This window comes from Lissotriton helveticus, chromosome 2_1 (assembly GCF_964261635.1).
Source record: "Lissotriton helveticus chromosome 2_1, aLisHel1.1, whole genome shotgun sequence".
Taxonomy (NCBI): domain Eukaryota; kingdom Metazoa; phylum Chordata; class Amphibia; order Caudata; family Salamandridae; genus Lissotriton; species Lissotriton helveticus.
In genome coordinates, this window is record NC_136059.1 from 564961809 (window position 1) to 564989286 (window position 27478).

At 45.4% G+C, this 27478-nt stretch overlaps 1 protein-coding gene across 1 annotated transcript in view; it reads right to left on the reverse strand.

Annotated features, from left to right (window-relative positions):
- ANKDD1B (ankyrin repeat and death domain containing 1B) overlaps positions 1–27478 on the reverse strand; it is a 479621-nt gene that overhangs the window by 79232 nt on the left and 372911 nt on the right. The window contains exon 14 of the mRNA XM_078675234.1: positions 23018–23216. Coding sequence (XP_078531360.1) covers positions 23018–23216 — 199 coding nt within the window. The remainder of the gene's footprint in view (positions 1–23017; positions 23217–27478) is intronic.

A 27478-nucleotide genomic window follows, 5' to 3' on the forward strand; every position in this document is an offset into this window, starting at 1 on the left:
ACAGCTCCAGCCAAGCAAAAGCAAACACTCCGCTTTCAGCAAGGTGGAAGCTGTCAAACCGCTCCCGCTTGCTAGAAGCTGAGGTTTCATCTCTTTCCCTGCCCGCAAATATGCAGGCAGGGAAAGAGTTGAAACTATTGCTCTTTCACGTAAGAAGCTGCATTTCCAGCAGCTCCCTGCATGCAAGAGCAATGCCGGCTGCCATAGGAGGCAGGGAACTGGCTGGGGCCGCAGTGTCCTCAAGGAGGTCCTCATTCTGCACAATGGGTGCCCTGGGTGGGACCTGGGCACCCAGGAACACATGTCCGGGCATCAGGGGATGGGTTCTTCAGGGCCCAAATCGACCTGGCGGCTTGTGGCCCCCCTCCTATATTCAGTTAAGGCCTGGCCCCTGGGATGTGGTTCCTGGGGCTGAAATCGCGTAGGGAGTGGGGCACACAGCCCCGATCCCACTGAATTGTGGCAAGACCCGATGGATGGGGTCCCCATGGCTGAAATCAGCCTGGGGAGGGAAGGCCGTGAAGCCCCCTACCCCATTAAGTTGTGGCCAATGAGGGATGGGGTCCCTGGGGCCGTTCTGGCCCTTATGCTCATTTCACAAAAATTAAACCTCAACAGGAAGCACTTACAAATATAAACATAGCAGCTCCCTCTGTTGAAGCTCAACTTCTGTAAGGGACATATGATCCTAACTCCTGGGCTTGGAAAAAGATTCCCTATTGAAAAATGACCTAAAATCCTTTGTGGAGATGGAAGGTGGATGGGAGCATACTGCTTCACCTTCCAGCACAGTTCACCCCTTAGCATCCTGGTAAATGCAATTCAGTTTAAATGCTTATTTGAAATTTTGCTGAAGTGTTTCACCAACGCTTGTGCAGGATAGTGCTGTTAATCTCTAGACACATGTGTTTCTGGATATTATCCTTCATCAGTAGAGATAAAAACGAAATTCAGCTGGGGATGCTGAGAAAGCTGCCACAATCCTCTCAGGTCTTTGTATCTCTCCCTGGTGCACAGGTGCATCTCTAACAGCTTGTCAGCTCAGTGGCTCAAGGGATCCTTTCTAAACAAAAGGAGGTTGGTAGCACACTGCTTCACCTCCCAGCACAGTTCGTTCCTGAGCATCCTGGTAAATGCAGTTCAGTGTAAATGCTTACTTGAAATTTAGCTGCAGTGTTTCACAAAAGTTGGTGCAGGTTAGTGCTGTTAATCTATAGAAACATATGTTTGTGGATGTTATCCTTCATCAGTAGAGATAAAAACAAAATTCATCTGGGGTTGCTGAGAAAGCTGCCACAATTCTCTCAGGTGTCTGTACCTCTCTGTGGCACACAGGTGCAGAGCTTGTCAGCTCAGTGGCTCAAGGGAGCCTTTTTACAAAGAAGGGGGATGGGAGCATACTGCTTCACCTCCCAGCACTATTCACCCCTTAGCATCCTAGCAAATGCAGCACAGTTTAAATGCTTACTTGGAATTTTGCTGAAGTGTTTCACCAAAGTTGTTGCAGGTTAGTGCTGTTAATCTCTAGACACGTGTTTCTGGATAGTATCCTTCATTTGTGGAGATGACTGCATCATTGATCTATTGGAGAGCAATCTGTATGTGACTGTGACAAGTGTTGTTCTGTCCTGGTGAGAGTTCATGGTGCTCCCTTCAAATTTCTAAGAGTATGCAAATGTGGAAATCACTCTGATGCTTCCCTGTTTGTCCCGCCTACCTTAGTAGTATCCAAAGGTCTTCTTGCCTTTTGCCAGGATGATGGACAGCTTAAAAAGTGGCCTCCATAGCACATACCTGCCGATTTTGGTGAGGAGTTCTTGAAGCCGAGGACTATGAGGACATCACCACCAGACAAAAAAGGTTTACTTCATATAGTTTAGAGCAGAGGTCTTCAAACGTTTGTAGGTTGAGCCCCACCATCTGAATTTTTTTAGATGTTGGGCCCCCCCACCACCTGACAGAAATTTCTGGAATATACCGCCAGGTGCATATCACGGGCCATATCCGACAAATAATGTTGCTAGATCTGTTTGCAGCTCTGAGGCTTGCGCGTTAGTTCTGCTACAATGTAATTGTAGTATTCAAGTTAGACACACTTCCAGGCCGGGCTGACACACATGGCGCCGAACTTAAAGTTTCAACGTCACTGCAGTTAGTGCCCAATGATGAAGTAGACTCACAATACTAGGCTATATGCGTCACTTCCGACGGTCCTCCTGCTGCCGCCTGTATTTATTTAACTTAACATGCGCAGCTCCTGCTCCTCCTGCAGCTGACTGAGGTATTTCCAACAGTAACTAATGCCAGCTGCAGCTGATTTTTACCGTTGCCAATGCAGGGCACCGTTGATCATCTGTGGTAAAGATGGCTCATGGACGGTTCCAATGTGGTATTGGATCCCACCTGCATCAGTCAGCCAAAGTCAGGGCTAGAGAGACTGGCTGGCTCACAAGTCAGGGTCACTGTGCAGCGCTGGGGGGAAATAGGGGGGGAACAGTCGCAGTGAGAGTGGGTGCAGCAAGCTGCTGTGCTCATTGGTTGCAGCATGACTGATGGCACATCGGTGGCGGTAATATACCATGTGACTGGGAGGTACCAAGCCTACCGGGCCGCATCCGGGCTCAGCTGCTGTCCAGTGACGATCATGAATAATAATTAAGTTCCTGATAGAGCAGGTAATCTATTAACTAAACTGTAGTTATCAATTACATCTTTTTAAACACTTATCCGCTGCTGCCGTGAATAGATTGCTGTTACAGTTTTTTTGAGCTACGTGACCAGGTTTGTGTAGTACTAGTAGTAGGGCAGAAAAGCATCACGCCACGGAAGAACACTATCACAGCATGGGGGACTTTAGTTTAGGATGGGCTCACCACCTTCTGCTTTGGGATGCCTACAATCAGGAACCACAAGTAATGATAAGAACACCATGCTGGCATGGCTGACCTGCAGCCATGATGTATCTTTTACCCATGTATGTATGGGTCTGTTTAACAGCAGACAACTGTAGATTTGGCGGCCCAGCCACCGCCGGCATGGTAGAGACACTGCGTCTGCTACAGTGGCGACGAGGCAGCAAATAACTTTATAAGGCCCACAGTCTTTACTAGCCTATCGACATACAGTGGCGTTAGGCCTTTTCTACCTGCGATCCAAATGGCAGTGAGCAGAATGGCACACAAGTTTACCTGAGTGAGGTGACAGGAAGGAGGACTGTGTATGGGGGTAAGAAGAACTGTGAATTAAATACCACCACAATCATACAAAGCATTTGAATTTCGGAAAATATAATCAAATAGGAATGCCAGTGGCAGCATGACAACAGAAAGCAATATGTCACATTTAAAAGCCATTCAATATTCTGAAGCTCTCAGGTAGCTTGTTCGTAAATATATTTAGCCAAATATGACTTTCAAGTCAATGTATGATTCTGTCATTAAATAACAGAGTTATCCTATGGAATTCAAAAGCCAAGCAACACAATGCAAATTTTGATATTACAGAAATTGTTTTTAAAGATCTGATAACTTACGTAAACTCTGCAGCCAAGGCGGTCTAGAACTTATACAAGTGAATTAATTGAATGAATGCTCCAATATGTGTCATTTCTAATGTTTATATAAATTTCCCTAGTCATTACTGCTTGATTTTGCTCGCGAGAAAAGTGTCACTCAGTGGTTGAAATGTCACTCATAATTACACTGAAATTATAAAAGTGTAACACATAGCAATCTGAAATCGTGGCAGCTATGGAACAGTCATTTCGGCTGCAGTGGGAAGCAAGGAGTCTCCTCTGCTTTGAAATCGAACATGAAGGAACAGGACTGTCTCTTCGTTTGCTTTTGTTTTTAGCAAAGGAGACTTCCTGCGTCCCACTGCAGCTGAAGCATTCACCAATTAACCCCCTCCTGGGACGGTGAACTCTTATCACTTAGCAGACAAAAGCATGGCACGGCGCACCCAGTGATTTCCCCTCCCTCCCCCCTCCAACCCTCTGTCACCGGAGTTTGCTAATGAAAAGAAATTTCCATTTGAAATGGGTAAAGATTGCGATGCGGGGAACAGTGGAGGACAACAAAAGCAGATGTTAGGGTCGAGTGAGCGCCCCCCCTGGGATGGTGTCGCGCCCCACAGTTTGAAGAACTCTGTTTAGAGGAAGGACCTTTGTTTGGTTCAGACCCACTCAGACACTCACACACCCACTCACAAACCCAGTGAAATGCTTATGCAGCCACTCCCAGACCCATACAGCCACTCACACATCCACTCATGCACCCATTGAGACACTCTCCACTCCCTCACACACCAACTAGGACACTCATGCGCTCACACACACTCACTCTCAAAGTTCACGGTTAGGAAATAAAATTTAAAAAACCTTAGAAATTCACTGAAAAAAAATAAAGGTTACAGGGATGTTATCGTTAGGTTCATACAAAACCAGTGAAATTCAGCAGTTATAGTTAGCTGAGCTATCTATAACTTACGCCCCCGCAATGCACTGCTTATGAACTCGTACTTATAAATTACACTACTCATTACATGCTCAGTGGTATCACCGATTACATATCAAATGACATCGCTGATGACTTCATCCGCACGTGGACAAGTTGAACTACCAACGTCGACGTTTCGACCCTAAGATGTACAGCTGATTCATAAGCATCTGTGGCGGGTCTTCATCAGGTCAGGGAAGGATATGACAGCCTGTGAATTCAAGAATTGAATCAGAACGGTGTGTGTGCTTATTAATGAGAATAAGCAAATTATTACACTTCCTGTGATATAAGGTGAGCATTCAGCTGCCACTGCTCTATTTATTCCACGCAACTCCGCAACTAGAATAAGGACATATTATATCCTGTTGTGGCTTATGCATTTAATGGTGGAAACTCGTGTAAAATTCCGTCCATATGTGTAAATATGTATTATCTTTGTTATTTATGTACAGCACCATGTCACTAATCAAGACCAGTCACTAATTGTTTCACAGTCCACGTGCTTTATTGTTTTGTACAGCCGGATATTTACTTATTTATCTAAGGAGTAAAAAAGAACCCATCCTCTGAACTTAGTTGAGTGTTGTGTGTTTGTGTGTTCCCTTCATTTGATGTTTAATATAATATCCACGAAACGTATTAAGTACAGTGAAACTAAGTATATGTGACTCCCGGCAGAACCATCGTTTTTGTTTTGTATCCATACCCTGGTTCTGAGTTACCCCATTATCTCTGATGGTTGTTCACGAAGCAGAGCGCCATTTTCGCTAGTTTAAAAATACTTTCAGTAAATCACAAACAGTGACAAAGGACAACAAATCATTAGCACATTGTAGTTTGTCATTACACAGTTTTCTTGGGTGCCATATTGCAACATGTTCAAATCATAGTATTTAATATATGTTTTTACAGTCTTTCAAAGTGCAAGTGAGAAGATATATATCAGTGGGTGCCAAGTTGTCTAACCGGGGCATTCATCAAAATATGGTATTTGTTTGGGGTCGTGGCCCCTGTTGGCTCTACTGGTGGGAGCTAACAACTTAGATTGTTTGTGCCCCACTACCCACCCGGGGCACCTACAATGTGTTCCTTGTTGAGGCCACAGGGGAGGCCCAGGGACCCTGCGGCTCCAGCCGCTTGCCCAGTCTTACCAGTTGTGGTGTTGGCGGGAACCGGCCCCATTTTATTTGCTCCCATCTGGGGCAGGAGCAGCATTTTTCATAGCTCCTTCCTGGGCAGAGGCTAAGTTGTGTGTCCCTTTCTGGGAGAGTGCAGACAGGGAATAGATTTTTTCGGTCAGGGAACCACAGTGTCCTAGGAGATGGGGTTCCTGGGACACTGTAACTCAGCTCCGAGAGATGGGGGTCCCCAAAACAATACACTGGCCCCGGGGATGGGGTCTCTCGGGCCCCATGCAGGTTAGGAGAAAGGGGCCACATGTCCTTTACCCCATTATTAAATTACCAGCCCCTGAGGAGGCAGGCTCAGGGAGAGACGGTGCACACTCACTCTCCTTAATTAATCTATCGGCCTCAGGGTATATGTTCCCAGCGCAAGGCTCAGAGAGGGGGGAATGCAAAAATAAGGAGGGTTCATCAGAAGTCACTAACCCAAAAGTCTGACCCAGCAGTAGCGAAGTCTGGATGAGTGTCCTACCACGCCCCTCTGTGGTCAATGAGGCAACTGAGAAACCCACCATCACAAGGACCATGAAAGGGAATTACAGATGGGACAAAATAACAAATGTGGCCAACCACTACCACACGTTTTCACACCTGTGCAACTCCTTCCTTGCTGGGGTTTCAGCTTCTGATGTTCAGCGTGTATTGTTGAAAGACAGTGGAACATTAGCAATGAGTCATCGTATACAACTCTTAATATGCTCTTGTTCTACTAAGCACACTGCTCATACAGCACAGATTCTACTTATATCCATGTACCATTAGACTTGATTTGTATACACTGTTGTGCAATCATGTAGTCTTTTACCAACCATGCGCTCTGCTCAAATTCAAATACTAGGTTCAAGTATACCTAGATATCCTGAATGCAGAAACAAACTCTGAGATGATTGCTGGTTGGCGCCATCTGTGTGAAGCATCAATTCTTAGTAACTGATACAGGTAAAGTCTTTAAGCTTGCGCTGAATTTCAGCCTTTTACAGTATCACAGTCTTTACTGATTTCAGTCTTGGATATGGATTCTCTCACGTGTTTACCATATATATTGCATCTCCATGTAGGCATTTGTTGCGTCCAATTCTCCCTGCAGGGACTAATGTGACTTTTATTAGTGGAATCCCTAATGGGAAAAGAGAATGGACCTTGTGTAATATAGGTATTCATGACACCCTATCCCTAAAAAAACAAGCATTTGCAATGCAATAGGTCTCGCATTAGGAAAGTTTGAGCTATTGGTATTGTAAATGACCTTTTTTTTATTTACGTGTTGGTTTTGAAAATAGCTAAATTAATAGCTTTGTCATTTACAATGCCAATAGTTTTAACTTTCGCAAATGAGACACCTATAGCATTTGTAACGCAATATGTGTTGTATTTACAGGACTTAGATGTATTGATATTACAAATAACAATGGCTTGTAATTTTTTTAATAATTAATACGTAAAAAAAGGTTATTGTAAATTATAATGGCAATAGCTTAAACTTTTGTAAATAACTTTTGTGTAGATTATGTTCATTGTATTTTATTATGATGAAAATACAAGAACAGATCCACACACAGTCTGGTCATGCGCACATATCACACACTAGATATGACACGGTAATGTGAAAGTCTAAGGTAACATAAAAGGATTATCTAAGCCGCTAGCGAGAGTACTATTAGTTAGGCCCACCCTTCCCCTCTTGTGTTCCAATTGTTTGTTATGATTCTGTTGTATCTTAACAACTCAGCATCTTGTTCTGGAGTGTAGAATCCAGGGGACAGAGAGCAGGCAATTGCTGAGGAAGAAGGACCTCGGGGGACCAGCGAGACCTAAAAACTGTGAAGGTCCTTACTGCCATCAAACTAAATAAAACTCATCAATGCAACCATTACAGTAACGGATTATAGAATACAAATTAAAAGCAAAGATAATTACAGCCTTCCCTGACTTTAAAAGATTTCAAAACGACAGTATACAAATTGTATGGGGGCTGTTGATGGGGAGGCAGGTTAGTAATGCTTATTAAATTGGGGTTTAATGAAGAGGCATCTTAAGTCTCCATATCAAACTCAATAAAAATGACAAAGTGCCGTCATTACAAAAATCATGTTCAGCCAGCCTCTGGAAGGACCTCCTTGTTATGTCACCCTGTTTCACCCACCATCCAGCCACAGCATGTACAGGACACAAACAACATGAACAAGCATCAGCGATTTCAAACATGACCTGACAATCTGGAAGTCCTCTTGTAAACAGTGGGGACGGAGTGCTTTGCCAGTGAAGTGCGACCGCTTCGTATTTCACATTTTCCGTTCCGATTTATTTACTGGTCAAATCTTGCTGCCTAAATCAACATCTCTTCCCAGAACTCCTCCGAGCCTCTTATTAATGCCCTGACTTAGAGTGGGGACATCCAAAATTGTGTGCTTACTCCACTGAGGTGGCGGCAACAGATATATTTTAGTTCTTTAGTCCTTGTAAATGTCATATATACTCATATATTTGTTTGTACATTCTGTGTTCAATAATGTGTGCCTTTTGCCTGCGCTGTTTTGACTCTATGGCCTGCTAACTTTGTTCCATTTCTGTAACAGTTTCTCCTATGTAACGTAACTGGTTCTATTGTACAGTGTTCTGACACCTTCGGGTAAAGTCCGCGCTTTTTAAAAATGCATAAAATAAAATTAAAAAAGTGCATACCTTGTAGAATGCAACATAGGGCTGGACAAGCATCTCTTTCATCAAGAGGTCTTGTTCACGACAGACAGCCCTCCTGAAGCTGGAATTGGAAGCCGCCTGCTTTTCCGCATGTGCGCTATATAAAAATGCATAAATACATAAATAAATAAATACCGCCTTTGGGTAAAGTCTGCGCTATATAAAAATGCATAATTAACTAAATAAATAAATACCGCAAAACATCCTCGTTACTCTGCCGGCCTGCGACCAGGAAGTCAGGCAGGCCGGCGCGACAACAGGAAACAGGAAGTAGGAGGGCGGGAGCCTACCCCGCCTCCCACGGAAGAGCCGCGATTGGAGCCGTGCACCGGAGCAGGCAGGAGCCTACCCTGCGCCCCGGTGCCTAATGAGGGAAGACGAGTCCTGCTGCCGGGCCCTGCAGCTGAGGAGAGCCGGTGAGTGCGTTGCTGAGCTGCGGGCGGGCGGGAAGCATGTACGGGCGGGCGGGGGCGGCCTGTGTATGTGTGTGTGTGTGCGCGTGTGTGCGTGCGTGTGTGTGTGTGTGTGTATGTGTCTTGGAGTGCGTGTGTGTGACTGTGGGATAGGGGGTGTGTGTGTGAGCGAGTCGATGTGTACGGCGCGGGACGCGGACGCGACGTGCGCGTTCGCGCAGACAAATCCAGGAGAGGAAATGCTAGTGCACCCTCTGGTCCGTCATTCCTCCCACAGTGATCGCTACTGGTCTCTAGCTGGATGCATCCTTACGGATGCTTTTCCAGCGAGACCCAAACACACTGTCACTCTGCATTCACTCTGCACTCACTGTCACTCTGCACTCATTCTGCACTCACTGTCACTCTGCACTCACTGTCACTCTGCACTCACTGTCACTCTGCACTCACTGTCACTCTGCACGCACTGTCACTCTGCACGCACTGTCACTCTGCACGCACTCTGCACTCACTGTCACTCTGCACGCACTCTGCACTCACTGTCACTCTGCACTCACTGTCACTCTGCACTCACTCTGCACTCACTGTCACTCTGCACTCACTGTCACTCTGCACGCACTCTGCACGCACTCTGCACTCACTGTCACTCTGCACTCACTGTCACTCTGCACGCACTGTCACTCTGCACGCACTGTCACTCTGCACGCACTGTCACTCTGCACGCACTGTCACTCTGCACGCACTCTGCACTCACTGTCACTCTGCACGCACTCTGCACTCACTGTCACTCTGCACGCACTCTGCACTCACTGTCACTCTGCACTCACTGTCACTCTGCACTCACTGTCACTCTGCACTCACTGTCACTCTGCACTCACTGTCACTCTGCACTCACTGTCACTGCACTCACTCTGCACTCACTGTCACTCTGCACTCACTGTCACTCTGCACTCACTCTGCACTCACTGTCACTCTGCACTCACCGTGCACTCACTGTCACTCTGCACGCACTCTGCACTCACTGTTTCTGCACGCACTCTGCACTCACTGTCACTCTGCACTCACTGTTTCTGCACGCACTCTGCACTCAATGTCACTCTGCACTCACTGTCACTGCACTCACTGTCACTCTGCACTCACTGTCACTCTGCACTCACTGTCACTCTGCACTCACTGTCACTCTGCACGCACTCTGCACTCACTGTCACTCTGCACTCACTCTGCACTCACTGTCACTCTGCACTCACTGTCACTCTGCACTCACTGTCACTCTGCACTCACTCTGCACTCACTGTCACTCTGCACTCACTCTGCACTCACTGTCACTCTGCACTCACTGTCACTCTGCACGCACTCTGCACTCACTGTCACTCTGCACGCACTCTGCACTCACTGTTTCAGCACGCACTCTGCACTCACTGTCACTCTGCACTCACTGTCACTCTGCACTCACATTTCTATTATGATATAATGCGATTTTAAGTGATATAGTGCCGGCTCATACTATCGATTCAGTATATTATAAAGCGATGAATCCAACACTTTAGAATATTTCCGTTCCCCACGTGGCATGTCAAAAGCCTTGCATTTCTTGCCCACATCGATGCCGTGGCTGTCACAGCCTTCTGGGAAGCCGAACCTTTTGTTTCCCCGCCACAGAATGAGATCTGCATATTCAGTGGAATGCAGTCACATCACAGTTGCTGTTTTGGGGTGAGACGTGTTGCCAAACAGCTGCTGCTTTGTCTTGCTGTCCCAGAGGTCCCACGGGAGCGGGCCATTTTTCGGGTTGTGTTTTTTGGACACGCATGGGATACGCTGTGTAAAGGACGGATCTGAGGAGCGGCACGTACACGCGCAAAAATAAACAACATGGAGTGTAGGGGGTTTGGGAGTAGAGTGGGGGGTCGGTGTAAGTGGTGCTGGGTAATTAACATTGAGGGGGGTGCTAATAATGCAGGCTTTGAAGGGGACAAACGCAAACCAACAATCGCAAAAGTAGAAACTCTTCAGCAACACAAACCTCCCCAATACCCTCCTCAGGAAATAGAACGCTACTTAACATTTTGATGACCTGATCATTCTTACAGAGTGCAAGTATCCTTTTCTCTCACAATTACACTGTGATTACTATTCAACTGAATGATACTACTTTTATCAACCTCACAAGGGGGAATGGTTGAATCGGCTATGCTGAGATTCATACCAGTGGCCTACGTGCAACCCTATTATCTCGGAATCCAGTGTTTAATCCGGCAAATTATTTTACTGTGAAATTCTGCTACAAATATGATATCAATTCGTGGCACTGCCGATATGAACTGCAATTCAACAGATGTTCTCTATTTTAAATGCACACTGCCTTCTGAGGCGTGCTTTAGGGACTAAATAAATGGAAGAAGATTCATACATGCGATTTTGGCCTCATTACTGAAAATATTGGGGGATGCAAAAAGACTAGCAGCGCACACGGCTATGTAGCATAGGTGGTTACCATTTCCGGATGTTTACATTTTAGAGAGCGGTGTTGGCAACAATTAGAATTAACAATTGAAACCCAATAATTAACAAGCAGAACATTTGCCAGTTTACAAATAATACAATGTTCACAACTTCGCTTAAAAAGTGATTCTGTATACCTTCAGTTCTCATTCCCAAAAGAGCATCTAAAACTAAAGGTAGCAAATTTACTATCAGCTGTCCAGTCACCAGTGTACACAACGACTTCACACGCTGGCCAATACACTTGGATGTCCGCTATCCCGAAGTCCCGTACCTGAGACTGCTCGATGGTCTTGAGCGGCTCTGTGCAATTGGATAGGGTGTCTTTAAGATCGTCTCCGTTAGCTACACCCAGGTCCTGCAGCCCGGAAAACATTCTACGCGTCCGAAGGGCTCCAGCACCCGTCCCGGTCAATTCGCTTCCGAGGCTGCCCGTAAACCTTCTTTCAATGTACTGAGTTTAGATCACCGCTCTCAAACAAGCGACTTCCGGTGTACACCAGACTAATTCTTCCCCTAACTCCTGATTCGAGCCCCAGGTTCCGGTTGTAGGTCTCCATAGGAAAGACTACGTTACATAAAATGAAAAGCTGTGTAATAGACGTGAACGAATCACGTAAATCTAAAGAACAAGTACATCTTTTAGGGCTGCCAACTTAATCTAATTAAATTTTTTCCCCACTTCAGTGCCTGAATAAAGTAATTGAGAACTGAAAAGTGTTGCATTACCTTTGCAGACAGTTACATGTGGAGACTGCGTTATAACACCCAGTTCAGCAGTAGAATTCTCCTGCGACCAGGAAGTCAGGCAGGCCGGGGGCGGTACTGCGGGACATCTCTGTGACGTCTTTCCCGGGCCGCACTCTGATTGGCTGCTGGCCCGGGACCTGACGTGCAACCAGGAAGAGGAGCCGGCAGCAGGAAGTGGCGTGAGCATTGCGGCCCCGGGGCTCCCGTGACCAGGAAGGAGCCCTGGATACTGTTTCCCTTAAAGTCCCGGTCCCGAGATGGGGGACCGGGTGAAGACCCGCGGGACGAAGCGGGCGCACTGAGGAGGCAGGGCTCCCATGTGGAGAGAGAGTCCCGCGTGATGTGGGGAGAGCCTGCAGCTGCGGAGGAAGGGAAGGAGCCTGGAGACCCTGGGAGCGCCTGCCAGACACCGGTGAGTGGAGCCGGGAGGAGAGGGGCTGGTGTGTGTGGAGGGGTCTCTGTGTATGCGTGTAGGTGCGGCGGCGACGGGGGGGTGTGTGCCTGTGTATGGATGTGTATGTGCGCATGCGTGAGTGGCGGTGTGGCTGTGTATGTGCGCATGCGTGAGTGGCGGTGCGCGTGCAGGCAGTGAAATGCAAGCAAAGCTCGTACACCTTCTCGTCCTTCCTTCCCTCGAGACAGATAACTATAAGTCTCCGACCCTGGACGCATCCTTTGGATGCTCATTCCAGGGCGAGACCTAAAAAAGAATCTGCCTGAGAGATGGGGTTCCTGGCCTAAAAAGGTTCAGGTAGGGGGTGAACACGCCCTTCCATATTTTTGAAAAGCGGGCCAGAGGGATGGGCTTCTCAGGGTCTCAAGGAGGCTTGGGAAGGGAGGCCAAAAGCCCCCCTCAAAGCGCCAACCCTTGGCCCAGCTCTGGTGTCGTTTTTTTAATTTTTTTATTGCAGCTGCCTTTTTGTGTTTTTTTTCCACTGAGATCCAGTGAGATAACAGTGGGATTGTAGCAACATAAAAAAAATACTCCACATTTTTCTTTTTATTGTTTTTGCCCCACAAGAACTACGAAGGTAAGCTCTACAGAGAGAGGCTGCCAATGGGGGAGGGGGAGACCCCACTCAGGCCAAACAGATCACTCTATTTATTTTTTCAGTTGCATGATAGCGGGACACAACTATCCAGCTATACAAAGTTTTGAACCTTAATTTCTCAAAAACCATTGAATGAATGTACATCAAACCACAAACAGCACGCTTTCTGGGCAAAGATCTAGGTTTCTGCCAAATTTGGTTTACTTCCATTCAGCCATTTTGGCTGTACCACTGTTCAAAAACTCCCCATGGAATTTAGGTTTTGGGACCTCCCTTGTTTCTTGGCCCCTGCTTGATGGATCCTCCCGAAACTTTCAAGGAAGGAGCTGAGGTGGATGAACTATTTTGGGGGGAAGGTTTTGTGAAGATTTATCTAAAGGCAATAAATACCAACCCCAAAAAATCGAAAACCAAAGAATCCATTTCCACAGGCACCTGGGTCCCACTTCGCACACTATCCACATCTGTATAGTTTTCTTTTTTGGGGGTAACATTTTGTGAAGATATAGATATATATGTTATCAATGGCATCACAGAACATGTAATGAGTGGTCATTTTGGTGAGGGTGAAAGTTATAGTTAGGGAAAACACTTTTTGGGACCCTTCTCCTTTTCTTGACCCACGCTTGATGGATCACCCCAAAATTCTGCAGGAAGGAGCTGAGTTGGATGTGACTGCACTGGACACCATCCCTAAGAACCCCAGAGGGGGAAACCGAGTCCAGGCCTTAGGTAGATCAGAGTCTAGATGTATTCTCCAAGCTGGCAGCATCTTCCCCTTTAGTATGAATAACGATGAGGAGATGTATGTACACCTGTAATCAAATACTTCCCTTAAATCCTATTAGGAACTGGAGTGATATATAAAGAATATTCATGTTGATTGTAAAATGTTACTGTATTTTAATTTGATTGGATATTGTTATAACCATCATTTTGTGGTGTTTTCCTAACTTTTTCTTTTGTAATTTGTACACGAGTTTTTAATTCTTAGTAATTTTATTAGTGCAGACTAGGACATAACTATTAGAATAAACTTTATAAAAGTACTCAATTTATTTGCCAAAAAGGTGGAGCTGATCGTTATCCTATATGGGTTCATGTAACAGGTTGTAGCTGGTACTGATACTTAAATTTGAACTTTCAGAAAGTTACGCATGTGTTGAATAATGTTGTCTCTTCACTCTCTCCTTTACAGATTGCCTGAATGAAATGAGAGATTGTCTGTACCACGGCTAGAAAATATGCACACGGAGAAACTGTGTTTGTTCTAGCACTCACTCTCTCCTTATGTAGTGACACTTTTGGTTATTGAGGTTCTATTGGTTTTTCCACACTTAGGGGGTACTACACCCACATGAGTAATGTGACATGACACTACTTAAACCAGTGGTCACAACATATGCAAGAATAAACATTCTACGGGTACTTGACCCTAGAACGGCATGAATATCCTATCATATTCTATTGTGAAGAGGCACCCGCAAAATTATATTTTTTATATATTCTTGAAAATAATCTTTGAGTTTGAAAATTACCTAAGTTTCTGAAACGTTCCAACGTTATAAACACATAACACTACTGCCAAACTTGCTCCTGTATACTGTTTAAAATGCACTGACACCATATTGACAGGTGATAATTAAACCGTATCAACTTGGTGACCTGATTAAAATATACATATGAACATATGTGGAAATAATGTATTGGAAAAACTATACATTTTTGGTTGACATTAGAACAATGAAGTAAAATATCCATGCATATCCTAAACTAATTGTCAGTAAAACATGCACTTACATGTATTTTGTTTAATTTAGGTTTAATATTATTATATTTTTTTGTGAGGAAAACAAATGTTTCATTCATATTGTTTTAGGCTAAGCATTGATGGTTAAATGCATAGGGGCTTATTTACAAGCCCCTTGCGCCACTTTTGCGTCATTTTCCCATGTTAAAAATGACGCAAAAGTGCCGCAAGGGGCTTGTAAATAAGCCCATAGATTTTCATAGCATTGTGTGGGACGCCCATTGTATAAAAAATGTAAGACTCCAAACTGTGGTCATGTGACCAAGAGCTTGTGTGCTCGAAATGCGTCTGTTTTTTGCACGAAAATAAAGGGATTTGGATGTTACCTGGACCGGTGTGTCTCGTGCTTGCCAAAAACTTGGTAAGCGTGGTGGAGATATATATATATGTGTGTGTGTGTGTGTGTATACATACACACACACACACAATATATACATCTGTATTGTTTTATTTTTAGTAAAGTTTATTTTTATGAGTTAGCTCCCCCAAACCGCCCTCTACTCATATATTAAATAATTTATTATTTCTCTTTTGCTGTTACCCTCTGTCAGCCTCCTTCTGTGTATCGCGCTCTCCTCACCTTTCCATGCTGATTTGTTTCCTTCTTTTCTCTCCTTCATTCTTTGCCTCTATGTACATTTCTGATTTTCTGCTTTCCTCTTTTGCTTTACTTTTCTCTCCTTTGTCCCATTTTTCATTTGCTTTTCTCCTTTTTTCCTGCTTTCCTCCTCTATTTATAGCCTTTCTTCCCTCTAGCCTTCATGTATTCTTTCCTTCTCTTCTTCAAGACTTCTTTGCTTTTCTTCTTTCATTCTTCATTGCGTTTCGTTATCTCCTTCTCCCCTTGTTCCTTTTTTCTTATCTCCTTTGTTCCTTTCATTATTTCCATTCCTTATTTATTTTCCTTCTCTTTTCTTACTGATTTCGTGTTATTCCATTCCTTTTCTTCTCTCCTTTCTGCCTTCCTCATTTATATTTTTATTAAGTTTTTATATAGCATGGACTTTACCCCCCCAGGGGTGTCAGAAAACTTTACAGAGAAAACAGAAGTTTACACAACAGATTTGGTTAGGTATATAGAAGCATGTATTGTTCTACTGTGTCCAACACAGCAACATCGAGAGTGCTAGTCAAAGGAATCCCCAAACAAAAAACTTTCAGGGCGCAGATGTTCTAAGTGTTACAGTGTAGGAAGATATTAGTGTTGGTGGGAAGTCTGTACCAGGATATCAGTGGGCGGTTTTCAAGTGTGAGTTGTCCTGTTGTACTAATAAGGCCTGTGACGGTATAATGTGTTCATGTGTTAGAATGTGTTTGTGGAGGCAAATTTAATTGTGATGAATCATCAGATCAGTGGTGCCTCCCTCTGGCAAGTAGGATATAGGGTGGGATTGGAAACCTATTTACAACCACCCAGTTGTTGTGTAAAGTTTGATGGGGTGGATTTTTTAAGTTTGAATATCCCATGAGCGTAGGTTGATTGGAGAAAGTAACAGAGCAGTTAAAGAGTAATTGTTGGAAGAGTAAAGTTTTCAGCTCTGATTCAAGACTGAAAGAGAGATTGGCTGTGATTGAAGGGGGAATGTTGTTCCAAAGTCTGAGGACACATCCCAAGATAGCTTGTTTGAGGTTACTTCTTCTTGTGTGTGATGTGGGTATATTTTCTTGCATCTGATCCAAGCCTTGCAGCTGAGTGGAGGGCTGCTTTTAGGGGTGCAAGATGGAGTTTGGGAATCCCAGTTAGAAGTGCATTTCTATAGTCTAGTCTTGATAGGATGAGAGATTGGACCACGTGTTTGAAATGTTTGGGTGGAAGGGCATGTTACACTCCTCACAGTAATTTGGCTTGAAGCCGAGCTCCTTTGGCAATGTTGTTTATGTGTGCTTGGAGGTGACGGTTTCGGTTCAGGTAAAAACCCAGTGATTTTGTGCAGTCTACGATAGATAGCTGGCAGTTGAGGGTGCTGCTGGCTTTTAGCCATGTTTTAACTGGTGTAGAGCTATTGTGGAGGAGTGGAAGACATCAACATGAATTCTGTCTTCTGTGGATTTAGTTTCAGGTGGCGCTGGGATATCCATGATTCTATTTTCACTATTGTTAAAGTGAGGAACTCTATGTCTGTGAGTGAAGAGACTTTTAAGTATAGTTGACTGTCATCTGCTTAGAAAAGGTGTGAGATGTTAGAGGTGTTAAGGAGTGTGCCCAGGTTTTCTCTGTAGAGATTGAAAGGGAGAGAGAGAGGATAACTTTGGGGAACACCCATTACATCTCTTTCTATCCTTCTTCCATTATTTCTCTCATTGTTTCCTTCTTTCATTCCTTTCTTTCTCATGATACTTCTTTTATTTTCTTCTCCTCTTCTCCCATGTGTTGTTCCTTTCTTTCTTGCTCCCTTCATCTCGTTCCACCTTCCCATCCTCCCCCTCCTTCCCTTGTGTCCTCCCTCTAGTTTTTCCTCTTTCAATCCCTTCCTACCTTCATTTCTTCATTCTCATCTTTGCTCCTTCTCTGCCCACTTTTGCTTCTCTCATGTCCCTTCCTGTTTCCCTTTTCCTTCCTCTTCCTTCCTCTCATTTCTTTCTTATCTACTTTCTTTATATAACATCCTAAATCAATCTGTTAATTCATTAATTCGGGTTTCATCGTTGCCCTGCAGGCATAACCATGGGTTTGGGGATGGCTGCTCAGATATGTTTATTTGTTGAGTTGTATTAAATCTACATGCACCTACTGCTAATGGCCATAGTTAAGGGTGCATTGTATATGTCAAAAATATCTTTTTAGTATATGTGCGTATGTGTCATCAAGGCGGTATGAAAGGGGGGTGGTGATGAACGGAGCATCTGAACTAATCAAACACTCACACCCAGGCAACAGATCTGGGTTTAATCCATCACCGTTCTTTAGCCCACTCTGCCACCCCAGTTCAGACATAGCCATATGCAAATCAGTCTGACCCTGTGCCTCATGGGAACAGTCCAGCCCGAACTGCCAAGCCATGCCTTCCCTGGACCGGACTCAAGCTTCCTAGGACCGGTTTCTGGCATTCCAGCCGTCTTCAGCCAGGCTTGCTTGAATCCAGTGGCAAAGTGAGCAAGGGACTCAACGTCTGAGCATACCCTGCCAACGTTTGGCGAACAAAGTGGTACAAAAGGGGGTGGTGATGGACGGAGCATCTGAACCAATCAAACACTCACACCCAGTCAACAGATCAGGGTTTAATCCATCACCGTTCTTTAGCCCACTCTGCCACCCCAGTTCAGACATGGCCATATGCAAATCCGTCTGACCCTGTGCCTCATGGGAACAGTCCAGCCCGAACTGCCAAGCCATGCCTTCCCTGGACCGGAATCAAGCTTCCTAGGACCGGTTTCTGGCATTCCAGCCGTCTTCAGCCAGGCTGGCTTGAATCCAGTGGCAAAGTGAGCAAGGGACTCAACGTCTGAGCATACCCTGCCAACTTATGGCGAACAAAGTGGTACAAAAGGGGGTGGTGATGGACGGAGCATCTGAACTAATCAAACACTCACACCCAGTCAACAGATCTGGGTTTAATCCATCACTGTTCTTTAGCCCACTCTGCCACCACAGTTCAGACATGGCCATATGCAAATCAGTCTGACCCTGTGCCTCATGGGAACAGTCCAGTCTGAACTGCCAAGCCATGCCTTCCCTGGACTGGAATCAAGCTTCCTAGGACCGGTTTCTGGCATTCCAGCCATCTTCAGCCAGGCTTGCTTGAATCCAGTGGCAAAGTGAGCAAGGGACTCAACGTCTGAGCATACCCTGCCAACTTATGGCGAACAAAGCGGTACAAAAGGGGGTGGTGATGGACGGAGCATCTGAACTAATCAAACACTCACACCCAGTCAACAGATCTGGGTTTAATCCATCACCGTTCTTTAGCCCACTCTGCCACCCCAGTTCAGACATGGCCATATGCAAATCAGTCTGACCCTGTGCCTCATGGGAACAGTCCAGCCCGAACTGCCAAGCCATGCCTTCCCTGGACCGGAATCAAGCTTCTGAGGACCGGTCTCTGGCATTCCATCCGTCTTCAGCGAGGCTTGCTTGAATCCAGTGGCAAAGTGAGCAAGGGACTCAACGTCTGAGCATACCCTGCCAACTTATGGCGAACAAAGCGGTACAAAAGGGGGTGGTGATGGACGGAGCATCTGAACTAATCAAACACTCACACCAAGTCAACAGATCTGGGTTTAATCCATCACCGTTCTTTAGCCCACTCTGCCACCCCAGTTCAGACATGGCCATATGCAAATCAGTCTGACCCTGTGCCTCATGGGAACAGTCCAGCCCGAACTGCTAAGCCATGCCTTCCCTGGATCGGAATCAAGCTTCCTAGGACCGGTTTCTGGCATTACAGCCGTCTTCAGCCCGGCTTGCTTGACTCCAGTGGCAAAGTGAGCAAGGGACTCAACGTCTGAGCATACCTGCCAACTTATGGCGACAAAGCGGTACAAAAGGAGGTGGTGATGGATGGATTCAAGCAAACCTGGCTGAAGACGGCTGGAATGCCAGAAACCGGTCCTAGGAAGCTTGTTTCCGGTCCAGGGAAGGCATGGCTTGGCAGTTCGGGCTGGATTGTTCCCATGAGGCACAGGGTCAGACTGATTTGCATATGGCCATGTCTGAACTGGGGTGGCAGAGTGGGCTAAAGAATGGTGATGGATTCAACCCAGATCTGTTGACTGGGTGTGAGTGTTTGATTGGTTCAGATGCTCTGTCCATCACCACCCCCTTTTTGTACCGCTATGTGTCATCAAGGCATGGCCCGTTTCAGGACATTGACTAAAAGACTTTAGGACAGTTTTGTGCCCTTGCTCTAGGCTAGGGCAATTAGCCAGATATGGAAGTTTTGTGCACTCTTGTTCTCATATTGAGAGCAGTGTCGTCTGTTGTATTGCATGACAGAGAGACCACAGACCCTAGTGAGACACTCACCTCTCAAAGGTGATTGATAAACAACAGTGATGGTAGAAAACGTGTCCTTGGGGACCTGACAGCTCTAGTGCCACTAATGCTTTGTACCTGCTGCACTCAGGCACATTTCTCAAAATATCTGAGGAACAAATAGACTTTGACACTGAACGTAAAGCATTGGGACAACAGCTTGCCTTCAGTCTAATGATGTGCGTTTGCGTTGTATTGTTTGGGTTGTGTGTCACAGTAAAGAGGACAGTAATATCGACCTGCACAAATATCCACTACCAATATACGGGCAAGGTAATCACAGCTATCGTGTGTAGGGAAGTACAGATTTACAATTCTAACTCTACATTTAGTGACCCTGGTGATAATTGTGCAAATCGAAATTCTGGAGTCGATTTTGTGCAGATCGATAAGGAAAAACCCCAATCTTGTGTTTCCCCACTATAATTCTTTATGTATGTCTTTTTATCTGAAGAATTTCTTTAAGACGCTTTAACTGACTTTTCATCGTATCACAACAACCTGTACTATGGTTAACTGTTCTTCAAAGCGCTACATCTCAATGTGATCAAATCCAGATTTGAAGTGCTGTGCCCCTTGGATGATGTATGCAGGGTAGCAGGAGGTAGAATTAACTCTCAGATTCTAAATAGTCAGTCTAAGCCATTTGAAGGTTATTATCCATTTAGACAGTTCACTGTGGTTTTGCCAAAACATACGTGAGGTATAATGCTTTTCATTGCAAGACCCTGTCCAGTAAATCAAATCACTCTATTCTCACATACTGTTTTATTGAACCGCATGATGATACCTGTTAAATGTCACAGCCCTGAGACTACGACTCCATTCACTACTGGTGTTAAACAGCATTCAATGCCCTTTTATTTTGTGAAAATTGCAAAAAACACAGTTGATGGACAGAATGTAGAACAATGTCATACATTCACCCCAGTACAAGGATCTGGGCCTAAATCCATCGTTTTTTTGCACTCCACACCACCCTGGGTTAGACACTGGCTATATGCAAATCAGCTCTGACCCTGTGTCTCATGGGAACAGTCCAGTCCGAACTACCAAGCCATGTCTTTCCCAGACCGGAATCAAGCATCCAAGGACCGGTTTCTGGCTATCAGCCTTCATCAGCCTGGATAGCTTGACTCCAGTGGTGTGGAGAGCCTGGGACTCACGTCTGAGCATACCCAGCCCACTCGGGGTGAAAATTGCAAAAAACACAGTTAAAGGACAGAATGTAGAACAATGTCATACATTCACCCCAGTACAAGGATCTGGGCCTAAATCCATCGTTTTTTGCACTCAACACCACCCTTGCAATTTTCACCCCGAGTGGGATGGGTATGCTCAGACGTGAGTCCTAGGCTCTCCACACCACTGGAGTCAAGCTATCGAGGCTGATGAAGGCTGATAGCCAGAAACCGGTCCTTGGATGCTTGATTCCGGTCTGGGAAAGACATGGCTTGGTAGTTCGGACTGGACTGTTCCCATGAGGCACAGGGTCAGAGCTGATTTGCATATAGCCAGTGTCTAAACCAGGGTGATGTGGAGTGCAAAAAAACGATGGATTTAGGCCCAGATCCTTGTACTGGGATGAATGTATGACATTGTTCTACATTCTGTCCATCAACTGTGTTTTTTGCCATTTTCACCCCGAGTGGGATGGGTATGCTCAGACGTGAGTCCCAGGCTCTCCACACCACTGGAGTCAAGCTATCCAGGCTGATGAAGGCTGATAGCCAGAAACCGATCCTTGGATGCTTGATTCCGGTCTGGGAAAGACATGGCTTGGTAGTTCGGACTGGACTGTTCCCATGAGGCACAGGGTCAGAGCTGATTTGCATATAGCCAGTGTCTAACCCAGGGTGGTGTGGAGTGCAAAAAAACGATGGATTTAGGCCCAGATCCCTGTACTGGGATGAATGTATGACATTGTTCTACATTCTGTCCATCAACTGTGTTTTTTGCAATTTTCACCCCGAGTGGGATGGGTATGCTCAGACGTGAGTCCCAGGCTCTCCACACCACTGGAGTCAAGCTATCCAGGCTGATAGCCAGAAACCGGTCCTTGGATGCTTGATTCCGGTCTGGGAAAGACATGGCTTGGTAGTTCGGACTGGACTGTTCCCATGACGCACAGGGTCAGAGCTGATTTGCATATAGCCAGTGTCTAACCCAGGGTGGTGTGGAGTGCAAAAAAAACGATGGATTTAGTCCCAGATCCTTGTACTGGGATGAATGTATGACATTGTTCTACATTCTGTCCATCAACTGTGTTTTTTGCAATTTTCACCCCGAGTGGGATGGGTATGCTCAGACGTGAGTCCCAGGCTCTCCACACCACTGGAGTCAAGCTATCCAGGCTGATGAAGGCTGATAGCCAGAAACCGGTCCTTGGATGCTTGATTCCGGTCTGGGAAAGACATGGCTTGGTAGTTCGGACTGGACTGTTCCCATGAGGCACAGGGTCAGAGCTGATTTGCATATAGCCAGTGTCTAACCCAGGGTGGTGTGGAGTGCAAAAAAAACGATGGATTTAGTCCCAGATCCTTGTACTGGGATGAATGTATGACATTGTTCTACATTCTGTCCATCAACTGTGTTTTTTGCAATTTTCACCCCGAGTGGGATGGGTATGCTCAGACGTGAGTCCCAGGCTCTCCACACCACTGGAGTCAAGCTATCCAGGCTGATGAAGGCTGATAGCCAGAAACCGGTCCTTGGATGCTTGATTCCGGTCTGGGAAAGACATGGCTTGGTAGTTCGGACTGGACTGTTCCCATGAGGCACAGGGTCAGAGCTGATTTGCATATAGCCAGTGTCTAACCCAGGGTGGTGTGGAGTGCAAAAAAAGATGGATTTAGGCCCAGTTCCTTGTACTGGGATGAATGTATGACATTGTTCTACATTCTGTCCATCAACTGTGTTTTTTGCAGCTTTTATTTTGTGAGCACTCTTTCAGCTCTATGAGTTTTCAGGAATAAGTCATAATAATCATGAAAAAGATGCTTTCTGAATTGGGTCCTGTGCAGCCAGGCGCATATGTACATCGGTAAATGGTGCTATGTTGTTTACATACACATCCTAGTCAAACCTAAAGGTCTTCCTTCATTTACAGCCCCTTTGTAAAATATGTGGTTTTACCTGTCCACTGGTCTTCTATAGCTTTAATCTGGGCTTCCGTGAACTCCCACACGTGTGCCAACTTCTTCCACTCGTGTGGCTTGAAGCGATTGTAGGACAGATTCCAAAGCGCTGAACGGATGAGGCTGGTCTGCACAGAGTGATCTTGCTTAAATGAGAGGACATCTTCATACACTTCTTGCCCAGTAGTGATACGATCCTAAGGGATAAAGAAATTCAAACTGAATTTTAGACATTTCTCCCTCTTCCCAAACACTTAAGTGCAGTCCACATTAGCTACTTTAAGTCAAAGCATGCACTCCTACTGCACTTGCTATAAATAGAAGCCATATTGGGACCTTATTTGTAACACTTTCTGGCATATTTACAAGCCTCTTGCGCCACTTTTGCGTCATTTTTAACAAGGGAAAAGTGACGTACGGGTGGCGAAGGGGCTTGTAAATAAGCCCCTTTATTTTAAGCCAAAATAGGATAGAAACAAAATGGAGCAATTCATAAAGATATTTATGATTCTGTGAAGTAGCACTCCTGGAGCACTTCTTCACGCACTTTTAACGCCTTTGTGAATTGGCCTCGAAGCATCTGAAATGTGAATATTCAGGGAAAACACATAAACAAGTAGTGCAAACAGAAAAGGATCTTCCCTCGTTGCACTTTTACCAGCAGGGAGATCGACATTTTAGGGCTAATTCACATAGGTATTTATGCGTATGTGTACCAGTAGTACCTCAGCCACTCAGTAAACCCCTTTGTTAATTGGATGCAGTGAGCCAGCGGTCCCACTGACGGTGAGCTGCACATACCCACGCCTGTGTGCATTACACACCAATGCCATCGGGCTTGGGGAGGGTTCCTATTTGGGGAGGTGTAGTGTGCAGACATGTTATTATTTTGATAGTGTGGCGTACATATTGTTTAACAATGACATTCACTGCAGGCACACTCACTTTCCTAACTACCCTGTCTCCAAGTCTGAATGAACACAGTTCTCACCAGCTTGAGGCAGTGCTGGACAGGGCCACTCCATGTCTTCGGAGCAGCCCAAGTCTAATGCTAGGACGAACAGTAAAGGAAGATTTGCATACTAGAAGGACTTAGAGCCTCTTGAACATGTCTGTGCTTGATTGACTTTCATTTAAAGGAACCTCTCTTATGGTGCAGCTACTCCCTCTTTCTTAGCATCCCAACATGGATTTTGGGCACAGAGAATTACATTACAAATATTGAAGCCAGATTTGCAGATTCCCAACAAGAAGAAGTCTAAACCTCCTCTCTCTTCCTTGTCAGCGTTCAATAGGTTGATGTTAACCATTCTGTGCCTTTTCTCTGTGCCAAAACACTGCTCTCTAGATGTTTTGATGCATTTGTCATTATCCACTTTATGGCAGCTGAGGGCCATCTTGAATGCTGTTGCATGACTCAACAAAGGACTAAAGAAGTGCCAAACATCACCCCCTCACTGAGGGACAACACAGTCAGTCCCCCCAAGGCTGAATTAATCTTTAAGAACTGCTGCAATGTCTACAAAGAAATAAATACTAGTGCACCTCTCTGTCCGCTGGGCAGGAAAACTCATTATGAAGCACAATAAGCAATCACCAAAAAGGAAATAAAGAACTGCAGAAAGGAAAAGACAAGGAGGAAAGTCTTACCAAACTGAGCACCAGGAGTTGAAACAAACTATACCACCCAGGAGATTTACTCCATCGACTCTGTACATGACTCTCCCCTGAGGCGGAAGCCGGGGGTCTAGCCTGCTAATTTCAGATTTTAAAATTGCGTATTATATGTTACTTTGGTGCATTTGATTTTTACTTTGACAATCTTTTTAATACCTCCACTTCGCTGCTATTCCCTGCTCACGCCGCATCTCGAACCCTGCTCCCCGCGCAGCCGATTAGGTGCTGACGCTGTGGGAGAGAGGGTTTTAGCCGCCATATTGGGTGGAGGAAAGGGTTGCGGTACAGCTGCTGGCCGCCTCCCACTCTCCTCTCTCCTTGATATAAGGACTATGATATCCCGTCCGCGCAGCGGGCGCGCCAAAGGCGCGCCGAAGGCAAGCCCGTCTGCGCCCGTCCGCGCCGGGACCGGTCCTAGGGCCATAACCCCTGATCCCGGTAGGACGCAGGCCCTGATCCCTTACTCCAAAACTGAACTTACCAAGCTTCGTCCAGCCCCATGTAGCTACTGTATAAGGCAAGACCCGGAGTACATCTTAAGGACTACAATTACAAGCTGTCCACACTGTAAGTCCTCATTACCTTTTATTAATAATACTGCCAACTCCAGGTTTACCAATAATAATAAATCTATAAATATAACTACAGCACTCATCAACGCCCGCTCCTTGGGTAAGCATCGACAGGATATAGCTGATCTGATTATTGACAGAAATATAGATATATTATTTGTTACAGAGACCTGGATGGACAGTGCGTCCGATCCCGACTTAGTGGTCGCTGTACCTCAAGGATACAAGGCCTATCGACAAGATAGACAGGGAAAGAAGGGAGGTGGCTTGGCAATAATCTCCTGTAACATATTTGCGGTGAGGACGTCTCCAGTACCTTCGCCAACTTGTGAAGCTATTCAATTCGCAATCATGCTAACCCCCTCGCACAATTTTAAAGGAGCACTGTTATACAGACCTCCAGGAGCACGCTCAGAATTCCTCTCAAATCTGAACACCATGCTCGAATCTTTAGCGATAGAGGACTCTTTTACGGTCTTGGGTGACCTCAATTTCCATTTAGAAAAAATAGACAACAACGAAACACAAGCCTTACTGACCGACATGGAAACTTTGGGGCTTTCTCAATTGGTCACTTTACCTACGCACGAGGCTGGTCATATATTGGACGGTATCTTTTCTAACCTAAATGGGATTCATATACAAGACAACCTCCCGCTCCCATGGTCCGATCATCATGCCATTCTCTGCAGGATATCAATCAATGATGCCCCTATAAATAGGCTGGCCACCCTCAGTCAGGGGCCTTATAAGGTTTGGAAGGATATAAACAACGCAGAACTTAGAACGCTATTGGACAGTACTCGTCCAGCTATCTCTACAGACCCAAATATAGCCATGAATCAATACACGCCATGGATAAGTAATGCTATGAATGTATTGGTACCAAATAAAACAATTTTGAGAAATAGGACTGCGCCCTCCGCACCCTGGTTTACGGAGGACCTCAGAGAACAAAAACAAAGCGGTAGGAATTACAAAAGACACTGGCGCAAATCCTACGATACGGAAAGTAAATCTCGCTATAAGGAGGTACTGCTCAAATATAAAAAGATGATCACTGAGGCAAAAAGGAAGTTCTACAGATTGAAAATGCAAAGAACTCCAATAAACAATTGTACGATGTAGTGAAGCAACTGGCAGGGAAAGCACCTGAAGTTGTCCCCTCTCCTTCACAAGCCCTCTGCGTTGCTCTGGCTAATTTCTTTTATGCAAAAGTTAACGACATCTATGCAGAGTTTTCATCTAAAGATAACCCTGGCACCTATTCAACTAGTATTATATCCCCTGAACAATCCCTAACTCAATTTAAAGAAATTAATGAGTTACAAATAACCGATATTATTAAACTCATAAAATCAGGATCAGCTTTGGACCCTTGTCCACCTAAAGTCTTCCCCCCTGTAATGGACTCAATAACGGATGTAATTACACAAATATGCAATGCCATGTTTACATCAGGGGTCTACCCTGATATGTTGAAAAACACCCTTTTAAAACCGCTCTTAAAAAAAAAACACATCTGGATAAAGATGAGTTGAAGAATTATAGACCAATAGCCAGTCTTCCGTTCCTGGCCAAGGTGGCTGAGAAGGCAATGAACTGTCAGCTGTCAGAATACATCGAGGAACACCACCTGTTAGATGACACGCAGTTTGGGTTCCGCAAGCTCCATGGTACGGAAACCGCCCTCATTAAAGCTGCCGAAGATATTAGACTTATTAGAGACCAGGGAGGGACGGCAGTGCTTGTACTGCTGGATTTATCTGCGGCTTTCGACACGGTCGATCATTCTATTCTGATCGATCGTGTCGAAAAAATGGGCATCCAACTCAGAGCGAAGAACTTTCTTGCTTCCTTCTTATCTGGAAGAACACAGGCAGTCACATTAGGACCTGTCCAGTCGGCTGAACTGTCTCTACCCTGTGGGGTTCCCCAGGGCTCATCCCTAAGTCCGACACTCTTTAACATTTATGTGTCGGACCTAGCTAGAGTTATTAAATCTTATGGGATGAGCCTTACCTCTTACGCTGACGACACACAGCTGGTGCTCGCCATCAATAAAAAAGGAGCAGAGGCGGCTGAACGCTTCCAAGAAGGTATGCTGGCTATCAAAGACTGGATGGCCTGTAATAGCCTCAAACTCAACTCTGAGAAGACGGAGGTTGTCATCTTTGGAAAACTCTTCCCGGCGTGGTCACTCTCCTGGT